Source organism: Lepidochelys kempii, unplaced genomic scaffold (assembly GCF_965140265.1).
Source record: "Lepidochelys kempii isolate rLepKem1 unplaced genomic scaffold, rLepKem1.hap2 scaffold_117, whole genome shotgun sequence".
NCBI classification, from domain to species: domain Eukaryota; kingdom Metazoa; phylum Chordata; order Testudines; family Cheloniidae; genus Lepidochelys; species Lepidochelys kempii.
The window spans coordinates 192,589-213,313 of record NW_027333596.1 but is presented as its reverse complement, the minus strand read 5'-3'; the positions used below and the strand labels follow the sequence as shown (position 1 = coordinate 213,313).

General features: G+C 49.4%; 2 protein-coding genes across 15 annotated transcripts in view; both read left to right on the top strand.

Moving 5' to 3' along the window:
• ZNFX1 (zinc finger NFX1-type containing 1) overlaps positions 1 to 6,208 on the top strand; it is a 36,757-nt gene extending 30,549 nt beyond the window's left edge. For all 9 annotated transcript variants that reach the window (XM_073326820.1, XM_073326815.1, XM_073326816.1 and 6 more), the window contains 2 exons: positions 1,173 to 1,268; positions 3,375 to 6,208. In XM_073326820.1, coding sequence (XP_073182921.1) covers positions 1,173 to 1,268; positions 3,375 to 5,807 — 2,529 coding nt within the window. In that variant the 3' untranslated portion in view covers positions 5,808 to 6,208. The remainder of the gene's footprint in view (positions 1 to 1,172; positions 1,269 to 3,374) is intronic.
• A 755-nt stretch (positions 6,209 to 6,963) lies between these two features.
• CCNDBP1 (cyclin D1 binding protein 1) overlaps positions 6,964 to 20,725 on the top strand; it is a 45,623-nt gene continuing 31,861 nt past the window's right edge. The window contains exons 1-11 of one of the 6 annotated variants that reach the window (XM_073326843.1): positions 6,965 to 7,174; positions 7,776 to 7,835; positions 8,409 to 8,488; positions 9,163 to 9,262; positions 9,424 to 9,520; positions 9,898 to 9,971; positions 10,295 to 10,371; positions 11,677 to 11,945; positions 12,342 to 12,402; positions 15,031 to 15,077; positions 16,421 to 18,656. In XM_073326843.1, the coding sequence (XP_073182944.1) occupies positions 7,033 to 7,174; positions 7,776 to 7,835; positions 8,409 to 8,488; positions 9,163 to 9,262; positions 9,424 to 9,520; positions 9,898 to 9,971; positions 10,295 to 10,371; positions 11,677 to 11,945; positions 12,342 to 12,402; positions 15,031 to 15,077; positions 16,421 to 16,529 (1,116 nt within the window). In that variant the 5' untranslated portion in view covers positions 6,965 to 7,032 and the 3' untranslated portion in view covers positions 16,530 to 18,656. The other 5 variants (XM_073326845.1, XM_073326844.1, XM_073326846.1 and 2 more) reach the window with 5 other exon arrangements.

Genomic DNA, 20,725 nt, shown 5'->3' with positions numbered 1-20,725 from the left:
AGAAAAATACAGGTACTCAAAATTGAGTCCAGAGTCATGTGCTCTGGTCACATGCCCTTGCAGAGTCATAGCAGCCATTACTTACAGGCTGTCCAGAGCATTCTTAGGAAGGCTCACCAGGTGGGGGATAAGCTTCTCCCTAAAGCCTATTGTTTTTCTTAATGGCCCATTCTGAATAGGCCCTTCACAACCAGCTGTTTAGGCTGGAAGCATTTTGCCTAGTGGGTGTCACCCAGGTAGTCCATATTCATAACTTTAGATACAAAAATGATACATGCATACAAATAGGATAATCATATACAGCAAATCATAACTTTTCCAATGTCCCCTTACATGACCCATCTTTTACAAAATGCATCATAATTATGTCATTATCATATCATAATATTACTATGACAAATATGGGGTGTAGTGTCACAATAGGAATTTACCTGGTTGGAGTCTTGGAGTCTAAAGGAAGCTCAGCCTTATATTCCTGCTCCCATAGCAATCTGAAAATCAAAACAAAAAAACAGGTTTTGCTTAATCCCTGAGAAGAGCGCTGGGATCTGTCAGATCCATGCAGACCAGCTTCTGTGTCCATTCAAGACACAGGCACTCCATCTTCTGATACAGCCTTTCTGCTTTTGGGCTCTCTCCCTGTTGCATAACTGAAGCTGGTGAGAGAAGCAGACTCACAAAACACATAGCAACATCTCATAATTTCATATACAATGAAGATACATTGTAACATTAATATTTAACAGATTGTGACTTTTAAAATGGTATCTCACAAGGCATACTTTGTACAATACGTATAATCATATAACAGTAGTGAATATGTGGGTACAGGGGGTATATAATGTCACAGTGATGTCATGCTGGTGGTGGCTTTTGTGATCTGGACAACCTGTCCACTGGGAACTGCACTGAAAGCAACAAACTTACTTACAGTCCCATATCTTCATGAAGATACATTTGGTCATTTCCATCTGGTTGGATTGGAATTGATGACAGAGGGAGGGTTAGTTTCCATTTCTGCGGCACCATTGTCTCGTATTTGGTCATTGTCTTCCCTGATGAAGCAGAAATGGAGGGATGGTTCAGTTCATTCCATCATGTGAGAAATTTGCCCATTTATGTTGGCTACTGCTAACCCTAGCCCTCCTTTAACTTTTGTTTCTGTATTCCAGCACCGCATGCGCCCTGAGATTGCCCAGCTCCTCACTCCTCACATATACCAGGAGCTGGAGAATCATCCCTCTGTTCTCAAGTATGAAAACATCAAGGTGAGTTTGCAGAAGGCACCAAGCAATTTCTCTTTATGTTCCCTCTAATTTTTGACAGGCTGTGTGCATAAAAAATTTCTTCTGTGCAAATTTTTGTGCGCGCGATGTTTCGCCATGTGCGCGGGGTTTAGGATCTGTGTGTGCGCGCACACGCGCACAGCTTAGAGGGAACAGTGCTCTCAACCCCCCTTACTGGGTAGAATGACCCTCTGCTTATATCATCCAAACCAGTCACTTCTATGGGTTTTATTCACGTATTCTGTCTCTTTGATCAAGTTTAGCTGATTAAAAATTGGTAATTTAAATAAAGAAATCAGGTGATGTAGGAGTAGTTATCTTATCTTATAAACAAGATGGATGGATGTTGTTTATATTACCTTAGTGCCTACACCGTAGTCAAGGACCTGGGCCCCATTGTGCTAGACGCTGTACAAACACAGAACAAAAAGATTGTCCCTGCCCAAAGAGCTAAGTATTTGCATGGAGAGAAAATACTGGGTACGAAAGGGCTCTTTAATCTAGCGGAGAAATGCACAACAAATACCAATGGCTGGAAGCTGAAGGTAAACAAATTCCAATTAGAAATAAGGCGCAAATTATTAACAGCGAAGGGTGATCAACCACTGGAACAAACTCCCAAGGAAAATGGTGGATTCTTCATCTCATGATGTCTTCAAGACTGGATACCTTTCTAGAAGATAATTTAGTCAAACACATTAGTGGGGTCAATACAGAAGTTAACTGGGTAAAATTCTCTGGCCTGTGTTATGCAGGAGGTCAGACTAGGGTCCCTTCTAGCCTTAAATTCTATTAATCTGTGGACACTAACATGGAATCCTGGTTTTGGTCTAATGGGAAAAACATGTTCAACCAGTGCAGTTAATTAAGCAGCTGTTACTGTAACTTCAGGCACTCAAAGAGCCACAGAATTGTGCCCACATCCATGAATATCCATCTTTCCTGAAGAAGCTTGTCTCTGGCTGAAATGGCCTGATTGTCCCTTAGGGAGATAGGAGCAACCCAACTAATAGGCAGTTCCTCTTTGTTCAGTGTCAGGGAATGAACATTCTACTTGCATGTTCACCTAGGGTGAATGGAAACTTTAGACAGGTGCATGGGCTACATTCTCCACCTCATTGGAGGAAGGAGCCAGGGATCAACAGGGACTCTGACACTACTAGCCCTTACTATGGAAGAGAGGAGAAACCCTTGCTTTCTTCTCTGCAATGGGTAGGGTTTGTGTCGAAGGGGCCAAACACTGCGGTGGCTGTGTCAAAGAGAATGCGGGTTAAGAGGAAGGTAAGATCAAACAAAACACTGAAAAATAAAAGGAATGGTGTGAATTATGGGATTGAGAAAGCAAGACGAATTGAGAAAGAAAAAGATTGTCATGGAAGACAAGAATCTAAAATAGCCAGTCTCTGAAGTGCCATGAAAGGGGGAGAATAGTGTGATGGGAGTATGAAGTACATACACTTATTCAGAGTCCAATAACAAACTCTCAAACTCATACATATAAAGCTGTATTACGTGGACTACAAGTATTGCATATATGTGTTAGAGAAAAGTGACTAAGGGTCCCATGGGGGTGGGATACTGAAAGTGTTTTTCACCCTGGCTAGTAGGTATCAAGTAAATAAACACTGTGCATGGCTATTTTATCACCCATTTCTCCCACCTAACCTTAAATACACGAGTATTTGCGCTGAGTAGTGTGAATGAATGAGCCGTGATTTCTCGTTTGTAGCCTGGGAACATGCCACTAGCACAAACTCCTTTTTGTAACCAAAAGAATAAATTGTAGTTGTTGGACTCTAATTAAGATAAGGAATCAAATCCTCTACATGCTGCTGGATTCCTGGAATACCAGTGGGACACTGTATGGCCAACAAGCTCCCAAACTCTCCCTTACTAGGTACGTTATGAGGGGTCTGACTGAGGGGTATTTGCCTTAAGTGTGCAATGACCAGGGTCCTGCACCCTGAATCCAAGTCATCTACAGAGGAACTGCTAAGTGGGTCACCATAGGCATGAAAGAGTGGGTTGCAGTGCTGGAAGGTTAGAATGTTTCTTCCATGGTAACGTTTTTCCTTCTTTTCTTTTCAGGGGATCTTATCTAACCTTTTCTTTGTGGAGCATGACTTCCCTGAACAGGAGATCCAGGAAGGGAAAAGCCATCAGAATCCACACGAGGCCCAGTTTGTGGTGGAGCTGTGCAAATACTTCTTGTGTCAGGACTACTTGCCCTCCCAGATCACCATCCTCACCACCTACACTGGGCAGCTCTTCTGTCTGCGTAAACTCATGCCTGCCAAGATCTTCACAGGTGTGAAGGTTCATGTGGTGGATAAGTATCAGGGTGAGGAGAATGACATTATCTTGCTGTCACTTGTGCGGAGTAATAAGGAAGAGAGAGCTGGGTTCCTGCAGATTTCTAACCGGATCTGCGTAGCATTATCCAGAGCTAAGAAAGGGCTGTACTGTATTGGGAATATGGGAATGCTTGGCAAGGTGCCTCTCTGGAGCAAGATCATTCACACCCTGCGGGAGAAGGGTCATATTGGTCGCTCACTGATGCTCTGCTGTCAGAACCATCCTGACACTAAGACTCTGGTGTCCAAGGGAGCAGACTTCTGCAGAGTTCCTGAAGGGGGCTGTAGTCGCCCCTGTGAATTCAGGCTGAATTGTGGACACGTCTGCACTCGAGCATGTCACCCCTATGACTTAGAGCACAAAGAGTTTCAGTGTATGAAGCCCTGTCAAAAGGTGCTCTGCAAAGATGGCCATCGTTGCCCCCAGTTGTGCTTTGAGCGCTGTGGACAGTGCATGGTGAAAGTGCTGAAAACCATCCCAAAGTGTGGCCACCAGCAGATGGTTCCTTGCTCCACTCCTGAGAGTGAGTTTTGCTGTCAAGAGCCTTGTCAGAAATATCTGAAATGTGGGCACAGATGTAACATGTCCTGTGGGCAGGAATGCAGTGTTCAGTGTCTTGAGATGGTTATGGTCACACTGAAATGTGGCCACAACCAGCAGGTGAAGTGCTGGATCACAGTGGAGATGAAACATGGGATGCCTGTGAAATGCAAAACCAAATGCCCTGTCCCACTGGATTGTGGCCATGCGTGCCCAGGTTCCTGCCATACCTGCTTTGAAGGGCGATTTCATGAGCACTGCAAGAGCCCATGTAAGCGCTTCCTGATCTGCTCCCACAAGTGTCAGCAGCCTTGCACCAGGGAATGCCCTCCATGCCAGCAAGCCTGTCAGAACCACTGCATCCACAGTCGGTGCAAAAAGAAATGTGGAGAGATTTGTATCCCATGCATGGAGCCATGTGAGTGGCGGTGTCAGCACTACCAGTGTACAAAGCTTTGCTCTGAACCATGCAACAGGCCCCGTTGCGATGTACCATGCACTAAGCTACTGCGCTGTGGTCATACTTGCATTGGGTTGTGTGGGGAACCTTGCCCAAAAAAGTGCCGTGTGTGTCACCAGGATGAAATCACTCAGATCTTTTTTGGCTTTGAGGATGAGCCAGATGCTCGCTTTGTGGAGCTGGAGGATTGTGGCCACATATTTGAGGTCCAAGGCTTCGACTATTACATGGATGAAGATGAAAATATCATCAAGCTGAAGGTCTGCCCCAGCTGTCAGACAGCCATCAGGAAGAACTTGAGGTATGGCACCATTGTGAAAAGGCGGCTGGAAGAGATAGAGAAAGTGAAGGAGAGAATCCAAGGTCCAGTAAGTGAAATTGAAACTAGCAGGCATAGACTGCAGGGTGTGTTGGAAGGGAAGGCGGTTCTGCGAAGAAATCTGTCCCTTAAATATCTCATGCTGGAAGAGAAGCTGATACATCCTGATCTCTCCACAAAGAGTATTGGACTTCTTGAGAACCTGATTGGCTTCTATGGACGCCTGGGTGAGCTGATGAGCTCCCTGAACAAGCTTGATGCGAGCGAGAAGGAAGGACTGAGGAGGCGACTGGCTGAAATTCAGGAGTGGTTGGACAAGCCCCGACTAAGCTTCACTGGCCAGGAGCTCTCCGACCTCCAGAGTGAGATTCAGAGGCTTACATACCTGGTGAGTCTCCTGGCCAGATGCAAAACAGCAACTGCAAAGATTAATACTTCTATCTCGAGAGAAATTGCCACTCTGCGGCAGATCCTGGAGGGAACGAAGAAGTTCACCCAAGAGGACGAAAAGGTGGTGAAGATGAAAATGGAAGAACTAAAGACAGCTCTGCCAGAGTCTGGGTTGGGAATCTCTGAGGAGGAGCGAGTTCAGATTGTTAGTGCCTTTGGTTATCCACAAGGTCACTGGTTCAAGTGCCCCAATGGCCACATTTATGTGATTGGTGACTGTGGTGGGGCAATGGAGAGAAGCAAGTGCCCAGAGTGTAAGGCAGTTATTGGAGGTGAAGATCACACTCTAGAGCACAGCAACCGTCTGGCCCCTGAAATGGATGGGGCAACTCATGCAGCCTGGTCAGAAACTGCAAATAACATGCTGAACTTTGAGGACCTTCGCAGGCTGATATAAAAGAGCCCATCTCCCTCAGTAGAAGACCTTTTAACCCCATTAATGCCCTTCCCCACTGCCAAGCTGCATAGCGTGTGGAGTAGCCAGATGGTGTGCTCTGGCTCTGCTTGGCAAATTGGGTTTCTTGTGATTAACACTTGCTGGTGTTCGTTGCTAGAACTAGTCCCATTTCCTATTGGCACTTTATCTGTGGAATCAAGCAACTGAATGAAGTAGAAACAGAAAAAAATTCGCCTGCTTTAGCCTGAAGTATGCATGGGGCCTCATGCAATTCCAGGGCTGGCAGGCACCAGTCTGTGGTGGCATCAGCCCCTGCAGTAGCTCTGGCTACTGCTCATTGCACTGATCGTTTAACCCGAAATCTTTTATAGCCTAATAAATTTTATTCATAGTCCTATAAATGATATATTTACTTTGTTGGGTTCTTCCCCTACTCACCCTCTGGGCTGCTGTCTGTCCCCCACCCTAAGGGCTGGGCTCTGTGTCCCCCTTAGTGCTGCTGTCTCCCATTATGTTCCCCGTGCTGGGCCCTGTGTGTCTTGCCCAGCCCCGTGCTGCACTGCCTGCTGCGCCCGCAAGCTGCTCTGTAGAGGCGGCTGCTGGGAGGGAGAGGGAGATGTCTCCACAATGGCCCCTGGCTTGTTCCTGGTGTTGGACGTGTCCTTGGCTCGCGGGGGCCAGGGCATTCTAAGAAAACAGCCAGCGTGTCCCTCTCTCAGGCTGGGGTGCGGGGGAGGGGCGAGACCAGGTCCATAGACCTTCAGCTAGGCCCCACTGCCCAGTGCCTCCTTGCAGGGACCAGCAAGTCTTCCCTAACGGGTCCAGTGCTGGCCCTGGCGCAAGGTGTTTCGCTCTAAGGGGTCCGCTCCCCCAGGCTCACGATAGACCCAGCGCCCCCCGGGGAGCGTGACCCCCCCGACCTCCCACTTCGCTATGGGCTGTGCGGAAACAAAGCGCGTGGAGGAAGAGTCGGTACGCCCCTTCCGGGATCTCGGTGCCCTGAATCCCATCCCTCATTGGCCGGAACGTGCAGCGTTGGTCTCTCCCCATTGGCCCTGGGGACTGTCAGTCTCCTCCAGATCCTGTCTTTGGTTAGCGGGATTGTGCAAGCAGGAGCCAATCAGGCTCTCGGGCAGGAAATTAGAAGAAGTAGCCCCGCCTTTGGAAGCCCCTTCAAGCAGGAGACCCAAACCAGGAGCAACAAGCAAGGGAGCGGCCGACGAGCATGCGCAGATCGCTCGAGCGAGCGCCGCGGGGAGTGCGTGCGAGGGAGCGGATGGAGCGCGAGCCTGGGGCTGCGGGGCCCGCGCCGGCGCCGCTGCGGCACCTCCGCGAAGCGCTGCGGACGGCGCTGGCCCGGATCCGAGGTGCGGTCCGCGCTCAGGGGCGGCGGGAGGGGAGCCTCTGGGCCGGGCCGGGCCGGGGGACCCCGGGGCGGGGCCGGGCCGGGCCGGGCGGCGCCGGGGGACCCCGGGGCGGGGCCGGGCCGGGCCGGGCGGCGCCGGGGGACCCCGGGGCGGGGCCGGGGCGGGGCCGGGGCGGGCGGCGCCGGGGGACCCCGGGGCGGGGCCGGGGCGGGCGGCGCCGGGGGACCCCGGGGCGGGGCCGGGGCGGGGCGGGGCCGGGCGACCCCGGGGCGGGGCCGGGGCGGGGCCGGGGCGGGGCCGGGGGACCCCGGGGCGGGGGCGGGGCCGGGGCGGGGCCGGGGGACCCCGGGGCGGGGCCGGGGCCGGGGCGGGGCCGGGGGACCCCGGGGCGGGGCCGGGGCCGGGGCGGGGCCGGGGGACCCCGGGGCGGGGCCGGGGCCGGGGCCGGGCCGGGCCGGGCGGCGCCGGGGGACCCGCGGCTGGGCCGGGCCGGGCGGCGCCGGGGGACCCGCGGCCGGGCCGCGCCGGGGCGGGGCGCCGTGGTCCGGGGGGGCGGCGGCGGCGCGGCCCCTTCTGAGCTGCTGCGCTGGTGTCTTTGCAGACGGGGAGTCGCGGGAGAGCAGCGAGATCTTCGAGCAGCAGCGCTTCTGGGACACGCTAGGTAGGGGCCCGCCTGGGCCTGGGTGGCTGGCGCCGAGGGGAGGGCTCTGTGGCGGGGGCAGATGCCAGGGGCTGGGCTCGAAGCTGGGAGCTCTGGAGCCAAATGCAGGAGCGTCAAGTTCTGCGCTGTATCCGTTGCTTGCTGAACGATATTTTCCCCCTTCTACAGTCTGGTCTCATAACTCACTATTTTCACAGTCTTCATTCGTCTGCCCGGTAGGTCATTTTCTTCCTTACTAGCAAATATATTATTTTCTTAACTTACGTTAAACTAACTTCAATTCTTCAGTTTCAAAGTGTCCTTACAAACATTTTAGAGTTTCTTGCCCCTTCCTGTCAAGCAGCTGGTCCCACTGGAGACATGACGTTGGGCTAGATGGACCTTCGTCTGATCAGTTCAACAGTTCGTGTTCCTCTGAATTGCTGCCATCTCTTTCCTTAAGCTGAGTTTCCTAACTGGGAACTGATGTCGGCTTTATCTAACAGATGGGGCAGATGGAGGAAAAGGGGCTGGTATTGTCCCCTTTGACTGAGACAGTGCCTAATGTCCTGACTCCATTGAATTGATCCTTAGGTCAGACGTTCAAAGCAACATCCCAGGAAGCTACGAAGTTGAGTCTGGCATTCTCGAGGCCTCCGCTGCCTTCTGCAGAGGTGAGTGCATGCCCCATGTCAAGGAAAATCTCAAGGTTTCTCACACATTGCAATCCCTTTCTGTGTCTTGCTCTCTTGAACTAGGACAAAGTTAGTTTGGGTTAAAAAATAAAACAAATGGTTCTTCTCATTGACGTTTGTGGGATGTAATTGCACCCTTTCGCTCTTCTTTAGAATGGCACATGGCTTCCCAGTCTTGTTGCATAGAGAATTGTCAGAGCTGAGGGAACAGCTCATTGGCTGTGGAAGGTTTCAACCCAAGTGTTTATGGAAAAAGAGCCACATAGTTCAAGATAATAGTACGAGCTCTTCTTCTCCTCCCCACCCCCCCAACTTGACAGTACCAGTTTACCAATATGCGAATGCCTTAGGGTGGGGAGACTGCTGTCTGATGCCTAGAGCATGGTGTGGCATTAGACAGCTGAGCACCAGACTTGGCCTTACAATTATTTTGAAACGTAACAACAGAGTAAGTGTGTTGGTCTGTGGTCCTTCACCTTCTTCCCACATTACCCCCAGCTGGCTTTTTGCCACTCCTCTCCACTTGACAGAGTCCCTAGCTGAGAACAACAGTGTGTAAGAAAGTGATCTGCCTTCAGATGGAGCTGGTGCATTTTAATGGGATTGCAGTGTCACCCCTTTCATTCCTGATTCTTTTTGTCCACTGTTCTCAGGACTGTCAGAAACTGAGTGAAGGCGTCCAGAATGCTGTCCTAGCAGCTGCCACAGTGTATTACTGGCTTCCCAAGGGCCAAGGTGAGGCAGCGAGAGCAGGTTTGTGCCAATTCTCCTTCCCCTGAGAAGGGGGGTGGGTGTGTGTGTGAGTGAGAGAGAGTAGGAGCGCCTACCTGTTTGACCTTGTCTGTGTTTGGAGAGGGGCTGGCTTTCACTGTGATAGTGTCAGGCTGCATCATTCCTTGCTCAATCTCGTCTAGGTACCACTCTGCGGAAGATGGTGCGAGATGCCACTGCCGAGGTAGTGGAAGGAATGATCCAGCTCACAGACGTGATTCTCAGTACTCCACTGCAGAGGTAATACTGATCGAGCAGTGCCCCCATTACATGCTGCTAGGTTAAGTAGATGGGGAAAGAAAATGAAAGCCCTGTGCACACCTTCTCATCCCAAAACAGTAACCAACTGTGAATATGACCCCCTTCACAGAGGGTTGAATGTAGCTCTGCATGTGGCAGAGAGGGGAGGCCTGGGAGAGGTAAGACTTTTGTGAAGGAGGTGGGGGGGAATATTTGTGTTGCTGGGTAACTTGTGCAATTTGGAGTAGGTTGTTCTCAGCACAGATTCTTGGCCTGATTCTTGGAGCTCCATATTTCCTGCCTCTTGACAAGGGGATACCCTGCACTTAGCAATGTTTATAGGTCCCAGCACCCTGAGGGACTCTCTTCTTTTTCAGTTTGTCTCAGGAGCAGCTTATATCAACTGGTAGCATATGGGAGGCATGTGAGCAGATTTCCCATCTGCCACAAGGTGAGCGACATGGATGCAAGGAGTGCAAAGCTCTGCACTCCCAACCGGAGTGGGGGATATGGGCTTCAGAAATCGACAGTCCCTGAATCTACTAAAGGGGAACACTGCAGCTGGTATCTTGGAGCCTAGCTCCTACAGCAGAAATGATGCCATTCCTAGAGCCATTACATGCTCAGGAGCCAGGTGGGGTCACCTGCATGGTGACCCTGGAGTTCTGTGGCGGTGACTGATCCAGTGAACTAGAGGAGTATGGTGGATGCTGGGTAGCTGGTAACATCTGTACAGTCCCCTTTCATCCTTCTCTCTTTGACTTCTGTGTGCAGATAACCATGCAGCAGTCCTGTCAGCCATGGCTGCCTATCTGGGTGTGGTCAGGGATGCGGTGGAGGAGATGGAGCAGGTGAGGAAGTCCCTTTATTATTGCTGGGGACAGAGCCAACTGTTTGGGGGGTGGGGGGGAGGAGGGGGTTTCCTGCAGTGATGCTGTAATGAAACAGAGCTGTGGTTTTCTACTGTGATGAAATGGGAATTCTCTGAAATATTTTTATGACTGATATGCATGGCTTACTTGGTTATTGATTGTTACCCAGTGTGACAAAGGGTTAAACTGCTCCTGAAGCAAAGCAGATGTGTGTATCACCTAACGGTCTGGCGTGGTATGACTAGGTTTTAAAGACTGGCTGTAACAGACCCATATCAATGGAGGGTCTGGAAGGATAATGGGAACCCCAAGGGCTGAACAATTGACACCTATCCATGGGAAACCCCACCAGCGGTAATATGTAAACTCAGCATGGTTTGCAGGAGGAAGACTGAAGTGACAGGAGACTAGGATAAGAACTTGCTTGTGAGGGGTATAAGATCTCTCACCTGGGACTCGCACAAAGAGAGAGAGAAAAAGGAAACCAAGATGGTTCCTATAGGGAGCTTTGTCCAGTGTTGACTGTGTGTTCACTTTTGCTGCTTTATGTAATCTAAGGACTTCCTGATGCTGTGTTTCAATTGACTAAAAGCCGTACTCTGTTTTGAGAAGGTTGCCTGGTGTCACTGCAAATACTTGCATAGTGCATGGATCTTTGAAGGGGGTAAAAAGTCTTTGGACAGAAGTCTGTTGCAGTGGAACTTGCTGGGCAGAGCTCACGTTGTGAAACTGGAATGTTGGAGCCCAGAGGCTCAGTCTCAGGAGTGTTGAGGCTGTGTGGCCTACCCCTGTGGACAGGAAGGACCCCCCTGAGGGTCTGGCATTCTGAAGAAATACCTACAAGGGACTGTTTAAAAGCTAGGGCGTAGCACAGATCCTGTAAATCCATGACATTTATCCAGGTTGTCATAGCTCCTATATCTTGATTCTGACCCAAAACAGTGTCATGCAATGCGTGGATCTTGTTGAATGTCCAAACCTCAGCCTAGTTCCATTACTTAATATGTGGCTTCTGTGAAGCCAGTTCGTTATTTTGTCTTTGCATGGCTTAGTTTGCTGGTGTAGGGTTAGAGTGGGGACTGCCTGCTAGGCTGTTGCTGATCAGTGGCCTGGTGTGCCTGAGGGGTTGATTTTTAAGCTAATTCCCAAAGGAGAAAAGGTCTCAGGTGTCCGACTCCAATCCTGAAGACATTGCCCTGCAAACTACTTAAGCAGGCTCTAGCTAGTACTCACCCCTTTCCTCAGGGGCACTATGGGGACAAGTGGTGGGTTCTTGCTTTCCAGTATATGTGTTCTCAGGCTCAGAGGGAAGATCAGGACCCCTACAGTGACATCATGGAGGATGAGGAGCTGGGCTCTCGGGGCAATAGGGACACGTACTGGTCTGAGGCTGACCGGAAGCTACTTAGTCCCTGCATGGGGCTGATGAAGGCCTCCAAAGCCTGCCTGAAGAAGCTCTTGGGTGCAGTGAAGGTTCACGGCAAAGCAGACACCCCAGAACAAGTGGCTCAGCTAGATGATCTTGCAGACATCACCAATGAGATCAGCCCGAGGTGAGTCAGTCTCTCTCCCCTCTCAATGTTACCTGTGCTAGGGCAGTCCTTGTAGGCCGGCTAGGTCAGGGAACTGCATTATGCAAGGGTTTTCCTCTGCACTCATGATGGGAGTGGGGCCTTTGTGAGAGTGGGGCCCTGGAATAGTCTGTAAGAGAGTTGCTGTGACTAGGCCAGGGATAGTTGTGATGGGGGATGGGTGGTCATGAGGATTGGGACAGAAAAGAGACGTATTTGTTAGATACAGCTGATGTTGGTTTTCTGCTGAGCTGTCCAGAGCCTGACTCGCTCTCACAGTTAACATGTTTGGTGGGAGGCATAGCCTTTGCTCATCCATTGATTGGGCTGACTGCTCCGCTCCCTCTCTCATACTGAAACCTCTGTCTTTTGCCCTAGTGTTGATGAGCTGGCACTAAGCATGTATCCGCCCATGAACCAGCTGTCTGTACGACTCAATGTAAGTACCTACCACTCCCCAGCTCATGAGCAAAGGGCATCAGCCTGGCTCCTGCAGGGAACAGAGAAAATAAAAGTGGGAGCTAGTGTTTCCAAGGGCAGCTGGTAATCGGCCCCGGCCCAGTGGCAAGTTGTTGAGTTTGAAGACTGCCTGTCTGTTTTTGTTGGGTCACACCCACTTGGCTTCCAGAGTAAGCTTCTCCGTGCGGTTCTCTTCCTTCTCTCGCAGGGTCTTGAGCCCACCAGGAAGGAGAGAGAACATGGAGAGGGTACATGGTCTGTGCTGATACAGTACAGACCTGTTTACGCACAAATCTGCTTAACGCACGGTAGCACCATGCTTCCCAGTGCTACCTATTTAACACGTGAGACTCGTTAACACGCAGAACTTGCTATGTAGCACTACAGATTTGCTCACTAACTCACTGACATAGAAATCGACAGGAAGTGCGGAGTGGAAACATACTGTACGTCTTTACTGATATTGGTAAAGATGTATCATGCACGCTTAGTCATTGTCACTCTAGAGAGATATATATATATAGTAGTTTATACACACTACATTAGAAAATTTTAACCATAGGCCTAATATAATAGCAGAGAGCAAGCGTCTGCGTTCCTACACTGTAGAAGAAAAGCTAGCTGCAATAGATCGAGTAAATAGCGGAGAAACCCAGGCCAAGGTTTCAAAAGCTATTGGGATGGCCGAATCTACTCTGAGGATGGCTAAAAAACGAATCTAAACTGAATGGCTTTGTACAACATATCGATTCTGCCGCGGGGCTTAGGCGAATACGTGTGCGCTGTTCAGCAAAACCCACAGTAGACACAGCCATGCGCACAGGGTTTGCTCAGGAAAGGCTGAAAGGAACGCCACTCAGTGGGCCGAGTCTTCAAGCCCAAGCGAAAAAATTTGGAAATTTAACGGGGGATGAATCATTCCAAGCCAGCAAGCAGTTTATAAGTCGTTTTTAAAAAGCATCATGGCATAGCGCAGGTATTGATTTCTGGAGAGAGCTGATCAGCCGATGAATCAGCTGCAAACACGTTTCCTACCAAGTTAAAATCTATTTTACAAAATGAAGACTACCACAATGAACAACTTTATAATTGTGATGAAACAGCTTTATTTGCAAAACTGCTACCAGATAAGACTTTAGCCTTTAATTACGAGACAGAAAACAGCTGGATTTAAAAAGAGAAGATTGTGTGTCTTTTTTTGTAGTAATAAGACAGGCAGCCATAAGCTTGCCCCTGTTCTAGTTGGCTGCGTTCATAACTCTTGCTGCTTTAATCACCTCAATAGAGCCAAACTGCCAGTAATATACGCTAACAGCGAAAATGCTGGGATGATGAGACTCATTTTCGACGACCGGTTCCACAACAGCTTTGTTCCAGCTGTTCGTAAGCATCTGCGGTCGAAGAAACTCGAAGCCAAAGCACTTTTGCTACTTGACAGTTGTCTAGCCCATCCTTTGGCCAAATCACTGGTATCGAGTGATGGAAAAATTCGAGTGCTATACCTACCATTCAACACAACATCAAAAATTCAATCTTTAGACCAGGGCATTATTCAGTATTTTTAAAAACCATTATTGACAGGAGCTGATTTTGGCGATCGTGTCATGCACGTCTTCAGGCATTTCTGAATTCCTGAAACAGTTAAACATGAAGGAAATTATTTATTTAGTTAAAAAAGCTTGGCACGGAGTAAAACAAAAGTCCATTGAAAATTGCTGGATGAAGGCTCTCGGTGATGCCTTTTCTGTCAAAGACGGCTCAGACTTGGAAAACTCCAGCAGTGGCACTGATTCAGAGCCAGACTCTGAAGGATTTTCGGAAGACGATGTCCTACAAACACGCATGCAGACAAAAGAGGATAAAGGTAAACTTCTCTTTCAAATGACAAGATTTTAGTTTGGATACGTCGCTGGAAATCATTACCGAATGGCTGGAGATGGATGAAGATTGCCCGACTTCAGAACTTCTGTCTGAGGAAGAAATATTAACAGGCTGCGAGGCTATGTCGGACCATGAAAGTGATGGTGAGGATGTCGTTGAAAAGGTCAGTTTCGCCCACAGAAGCCCTTAGTGCTGTTGTAAGATTTATGGAGGAGCAAAATGCGGAAAATATCAAAATCATTCATCTGTGGCGAATGACAGACTTCATAAGAAGCGGAAAATAACGGCATTTTTTTCTAAGTGAATCATAGACACTTTTTTCAGCATGGCTCTCTTAACCCGCGGTCCGTTAACAAGCGGTCGTGACAGCTTGACTCCCGACATCCACGTGTAAACGGGTCTGTACTGTACTGCCATCTTGTCATAGCTGTGTGACCCCTAGAGGTGTCTGGGTGCCACTGCCCAAGGGAGCAGAGACCCAAAGCTGCCTCTGTGGTTGGGAATAGCTCCTCCTCCATGGCAGCACTAGGCTGGGGGTAGCTCCCCACAACAGCTTTAGGTGGTCACCTCGCTTCCTGGCTATAGAGTTGTCTCTTCCTCCCCCCCGGCTATGCTAGGATGCCTGCTATGATAGAAGATTCCTGCATGTGTCCTTGACTCCCCACAGCAGTGCTGGGATCGTGCTTGCCACATTGGCTCAATCGTTTTCCCTTTTGCTTCCTTTTAGGCTGCCAAACTGGCCTCTGTATTAAAGAAAGTCCTAGAAATTACAAAGTGAGTATGGCCCGTGGGCCTTCTTGATCTCAGAGTGTTTCTGGAGGGGAGGGGGCGAGAGGTTGCCCTCTTTCTGGATGTTGTTAGAGAAGCTGTGCCAGACGTGACCAGCCTGGGCTCCTCAGAAGGCTTGTGGAGAGCCAATGTGAACCTTTGGGAATTACCCTGATTGCCCCAAAGGGAGTGATGGCTGTAGGGAGAGAGGATATGGGGGTTTCATAGAGTCGAGGACCAGAAGGGGCCATTGTGATCATCTAGTTTGACGTCCTGTGTAACACTGGCCAGAGACCTGCCCCACAATAATTCCTTTTGAACTAGACCATATCCTTAAAACAAAAATCAACCGGGATGGAGACTCCACCACAGCCCTGGATAAATTGTTCCAATGGTTAATTATCCCCACTGTTAAAAACCTACACCATATTTCCAGACTGAGTTTGTCTGGCTTCAACATCCAACCATTGGCTCATGTTATACCTTTACTAGACTGAAGAGCCCATTATTAAATATTTGCTGCCCATGTAGGTGCTTACAGACTAATCAAGTCACCCGTTTACCTTCTGTTCGGTAAGCTAAAAACACTCAAGGAGCTCAGTCAGTATGAGGCATGTTTTCTAATCCTTTAGTCATTCTCTTGGCTTTTCTCTGAACCTTGCCCAATTTATCAACATCCTTCTTGAATTGTGGATACAAAGTGTGGCAGAGACCCCTCCCTGTAGGGGGTGGGGATGCAGGGCACTGGATGGGCAGGCGGGTACAGAAATTGCTGGGAATTAGTGAGGAGTGGACATGGTGAGGGTAGAGATGACAGATTTGTCTCCCTTACTTTCTCCTACCGCCACACACACACAGACCAGCATGCAGCAAAGAATCATAGAACCGGAAGGGACCTCGAGAGGTCATCTAGTCCAGTCCCTGCACTCATGGCAGGACTGAGTACTATCTAGACCATCCCTGGCAGGTGTTTGTCTAACCTGCTCTTAAAAATCTCCAATGATGGAGATTCCACAACCTCCCTAATCAATTTATTCTAGTGCTTAACCACCCTGATAGTTAGGAAGTTTTTCCTAATGTCCAACCTAAACCTGCCAGACTGGTGAGGCAAAGTGTGGTTGTGTATCTAGGGTGTTGTCCAGAGACCACTCCCTGCTGGGGGTAGGCAGGAGGTACAGATAACTCCCACCCTGACAAGGGCACTCTGAGGCTGCAGAGACCTTTCCTTTATAACCCTGTAATAGTCTAGCTCTTTGTGACATGGTCCTGTGGTACTTGGCACTCTGCAGTTTGGAGGTGCCTAGATATACAGTACCTCAGTCATTCTAATGCCTCTCCCTTTCCTGCAGGCCAAGCCATGTGTGTCCCCCATCGGAGGAAGGCTGGGTTCAGTTTCTCACTGGTGCAGTAGATCACAACATGAACAAAATTAAGGACTTCACACAGAGTGAACTTTAATGCTTCTGCAGTTGGGGTCTCTAACAGCTGCCTTTCTGGTGCGTCTGGTCATTCCCTGAACACAGGGAGAACGATGGGGTTGACGTTTGAGGGAAGAGCTTTTCCAATCTGGAAGAACTTTGCAAATGCAAAGTGTGACTTGGTGGTCTCCTCTGGCAACTGCCAACACTGCCACCCTTGATTTGTTTCCTGGGACAATGAGAAGCTGCATCTTGTTGTTGTGAATATGCCTTGTCCCCTTTGACTTGGCTCTAGGGCTGCCCTATAGGGCAGAAAGGGCAATAAAATGTCACTATGTTCACATGGTGGCTTTGTTTTCTGGAGGGGGAAGGGTTTTGCTACCTTCATGAGGCTGGACTTGACCCATGAAGGGTACATTTTCTCCTGGCAGCCTGAGAATGTATGGAGTGATGCCCTCACTTCCCTCTGAATTATGGGAAAGGAATAAAGGAATTTGCTCCCTTCCAGTGAGGATGCAGTGGAAACTGTTATCTGCTAGTTCAACAACTCTGTGGGCACCAGAGTGCACTTCTAGGGAGATGCAGGATCTTCCCCTTAAAATGCCAGGCTGATACTCTTTTCTCCTTGATTCTCCTTGATAGCTGAGGCACCCTGATGCCACAGGGATGGGCATAGTATAGTGAGAAATCAGTGCCTAGTTGGGATGGTTTTGCCTGGACTCAGGGGATGTTGGGCTAGGTGGGCATTAGGCTGAGAATGTAATAAGACAACATTTAACATGGCTTAAATGTGACTTTAATTAGAATGAATGTTGCTGTGCAGCTCCACCATCCAGCATAAACTCCCCTCCCTGGAGAGAACCCACCTTGGGACCAGGGCTCAGGATAGTAGCACCTGCTGTATGCTGGGATCTAGCAGCCACAGTGTTGATGCTTCTGTAGCCCTTCAGATTCTGACTGCAGTCAAGATGCATGGTGAGTCGTCTGGGCCCTGTCTGGGTGGGGTGAAGGGATGGTAAGCGCAGCATGCTGCCAGGCTGTACAGAGCCCAATCTGCTACTCAAGAGAAGGCAATGCAATTATTTGCTTTGTTCATAGTTCTCAGGGGCTGGAGATGCATCTGACAGGCACCAAATATGGAGTCAGAAGAAAGGGTCAAAGTTCTGATACTGTAGCATTGGGGAGGTAATGGGGGAAGCGAAGGCAAAGGGAGTGAAAACTCTCAAAGGATGTACCTGTAACCTGTCCCCCACTCCTTGGGATCCCCCATTCATATTTGGGGATTATCTGCAAAGCCAGCAATAGATGTTTAGTAAAAACCTTCTGGAAAAAGAGCAAGAGAAGAATGACTGCACCTCATGCTCTAGGAGGGTCCTATGGTTTTCTGAACTGCCTGGGGCTGTGTGAAGACCTCTTACAAGAGCAAATCAGCCCAATAAAGACATGGACACTTATAAAGAGCTCAGCCATGTTTTGCTTTCTTCCTCTGTATCCCTCTCCTTTGGTTGAACTTGAGATGAAACTGGTTACAGGGGCCCCTGAAGAGCTGGAAAATCTGGCAGCTGGGCCAAGGGAACTGCCACCAGTAAAGCTAAGACCACTGTGTCTCGTACATGTGGGTATGTAGTTAAACTACACCCCAATGAGTGTAGCACTGTGTGAGACCACTTAATACCCAGCCATGTGGGGGAGAGAGCCTCTTGCACTCCAAGGGATGACAGCTTTCTGCAAACGAAGGAAGTAGGCTAGTCTCTTACCCCAGCAGAAAAGCAGGGGGGATTTGCTATACTGCTGGGCATTGCTCTCTCGCACACGCGCACACACATGCCTCTGACCGATGGCTTGAAATGTCCCTGTCAGCATTACTTACAAGCCTTGGCTGAACAAACAGTTAACTCAGTTGACCAAGCAGCTGGAACTTGCTCCCTGTTCCATGCTGAAAAACAGCTCCTTCCTGTTCCTCAGGGAAAACATGCACAGCTTAATGGAGTAAATATCTCCTCCATGTTTTGTTGGTGTGTATCTGTTTCATCTCCATGCCCCCGGTGATGCTTTAGTGTTACCATTATGTGGTTCCTCTTCCACTGCTCTGTCAGCGGGCTGAGGCTTTTCCCAAATGCCATGTGTGGAGTTTGTCTTTCCGTATTAAACATTTGTTGCAATTTTTCTTCCTTGGTTTGTCTCTTTCCTGTGATATTAGTGGAATCCAAGGCATCAATTCTTAGTAAAAAAAACAGATGATGGACTTTCAGCTATAGTGGCTTCTGCCTGGTCTTCCCCACCCTGCTTTGCGAGTAATGCCAGCCTTGTAGCCTGTTCACCCTTGGGGGCTATAAAGAAATAATAAATGCAGCCTGTCTTCAGTGCAGTTGGCTCTAGCTCTGGGTCATGCCTATTGCAGAATAAGTTGCACGGCTCAGGGAGGGTCAGTTTGCCCTTAGCCATACCTCCTGTCTCTATAAATGAGCCCTGTCTGTGACTGCCATCAAACACTCCACCAGGGGCTCAGCCAGGGGGCTAGGAGGCTGATCTGTGCTATGGTTGGCTGATAATGCACCGCACTCTGGGAGCGGTGAAGAGAAGTAAGTGTTCTGGAGGTAAGAAAGAATAAGTGAGAAGCTTCTAGGGGTTGAGGAGGTTAGAACAGGCTATCTGGGAGCCACTGGTGGTTGTCCATCTTCTAAGGTGAGCCTCTTGATCTCTCACTTCTGCCAATCTGCACCGCCTGCTTGTGAGCGCCTATTGTATCCCTTGTGCTCTAGACTGGAGTGCAGGGTTTATGATGTGCTTTAGGGATCTCTGAAGTCCTGTGCCATTGATTCTAAGGCCAGAAAGAACCATTTTGGTTGTCCGGTCCAACAAGTGAGCTGGGACAGTTTGGGAGCGGCGGGGGAGGAGGGGCTGTACATGGCAATGCAGCCTAGCCTGCTATCTCCCAACCCACACCCAATGGTCTATTAGTTTAGTTCCATAGTGGAAAAGATCATCTCTGAGCCACTCAGCCCAACAAAACTTGTCCTGCTTGTGGCTATAGAGGTCACTGTGTTCTCACTGCTGCAGTAACAAAGTGACTGACCCCTCCTTTTACTTCAGTAGTGAGCTGGGCTTTGCAAATGCTGATCTCCTCCTGTCCAAAGTACGTACTGGGGGAGGCTTTGTCCTTCAGCATGCTGTCAGCCTCAGCAGATGACCTTCTCCCAGTGTCCTCTTGGACTGTGCATCAGGCACCCAGGCTGGAAACAAATGGCGATGAGTTCAGTCTAGTCTCAGCCTGGGTAATTCTGCTGGGATTGTAGTGACTACCCGTGCCCCATCTTTTTAATAGCTACATAGTCCCAGCTAGGCTTTGAATTTGCACCCCAGTACTAGGGATAGTGTCCCCATGTGGCCCCCACTAACAGTAAATCAAGTTGGCGACACTTGGTTATTCGGTCAACTCTTCACACATTTGGAAACTAAACATACTTCTCTCCAAGTGAAAAGTAGGGTCTGGAAGTGGTTTTCTGGAGCTGGAGTGTCTGTGCCTGTCGGGTCAGACTGCATTGTGGTTGCATGTGGTACAGACCTTACCTTGGTTATCTTTGAGAAAGAAATGAAGCTTCTCCTTCCAGAGCTGGGTAATGGCCATCCCTCTGTACTGCAGGGACAGGGACCTCAGCAGCAGATGCACAGCCTTCTTACCACCGGTCCTGTTAGACACTTCCACAGGCAGGTGGACATCCTATCCCAGCAGCAGGGAACTCTGACATTGGATGCAGGCAAAGAGCAGAGGAGCTGGTTCTTCAAGGGCAGGAGGAACAGTGCAAGGAGCAGTCTTGCTGGTGCTGGCAGTCCCAAGTTCTCTTATCTTTCTGAAGGCGCTCTCAAGCATCTCTTTCCTGAGAACCTGCTACACAAGATGAACACAGTCTCTTACTGTCCTCCTTTTCTCTTTAATAGCGTAATCAGGCAGATGGAGCAGGACCACAGTGGAATGATTCCAGCAGAGCTTGACTGTTGTCTCTCAGTTCTCTCATGTTATTAGAAAGCAGCCTTTGAAGGCACCAATTCAACAATCCTATGTGATGAAGTGGACAGGAAGGGGAGGAAAGATGTGAGGGCATCTCAGTTATAGTACCAGGATGCAGGTCTCTGAAGTGACTGGATATTGTAACTCTTTCAGTTGCTCCTATTAACAGAGCCTTCAAGGGCCTGTCTCACTGTGCCCTAGTCTATGTCTCAGAACTAAACTCTTAT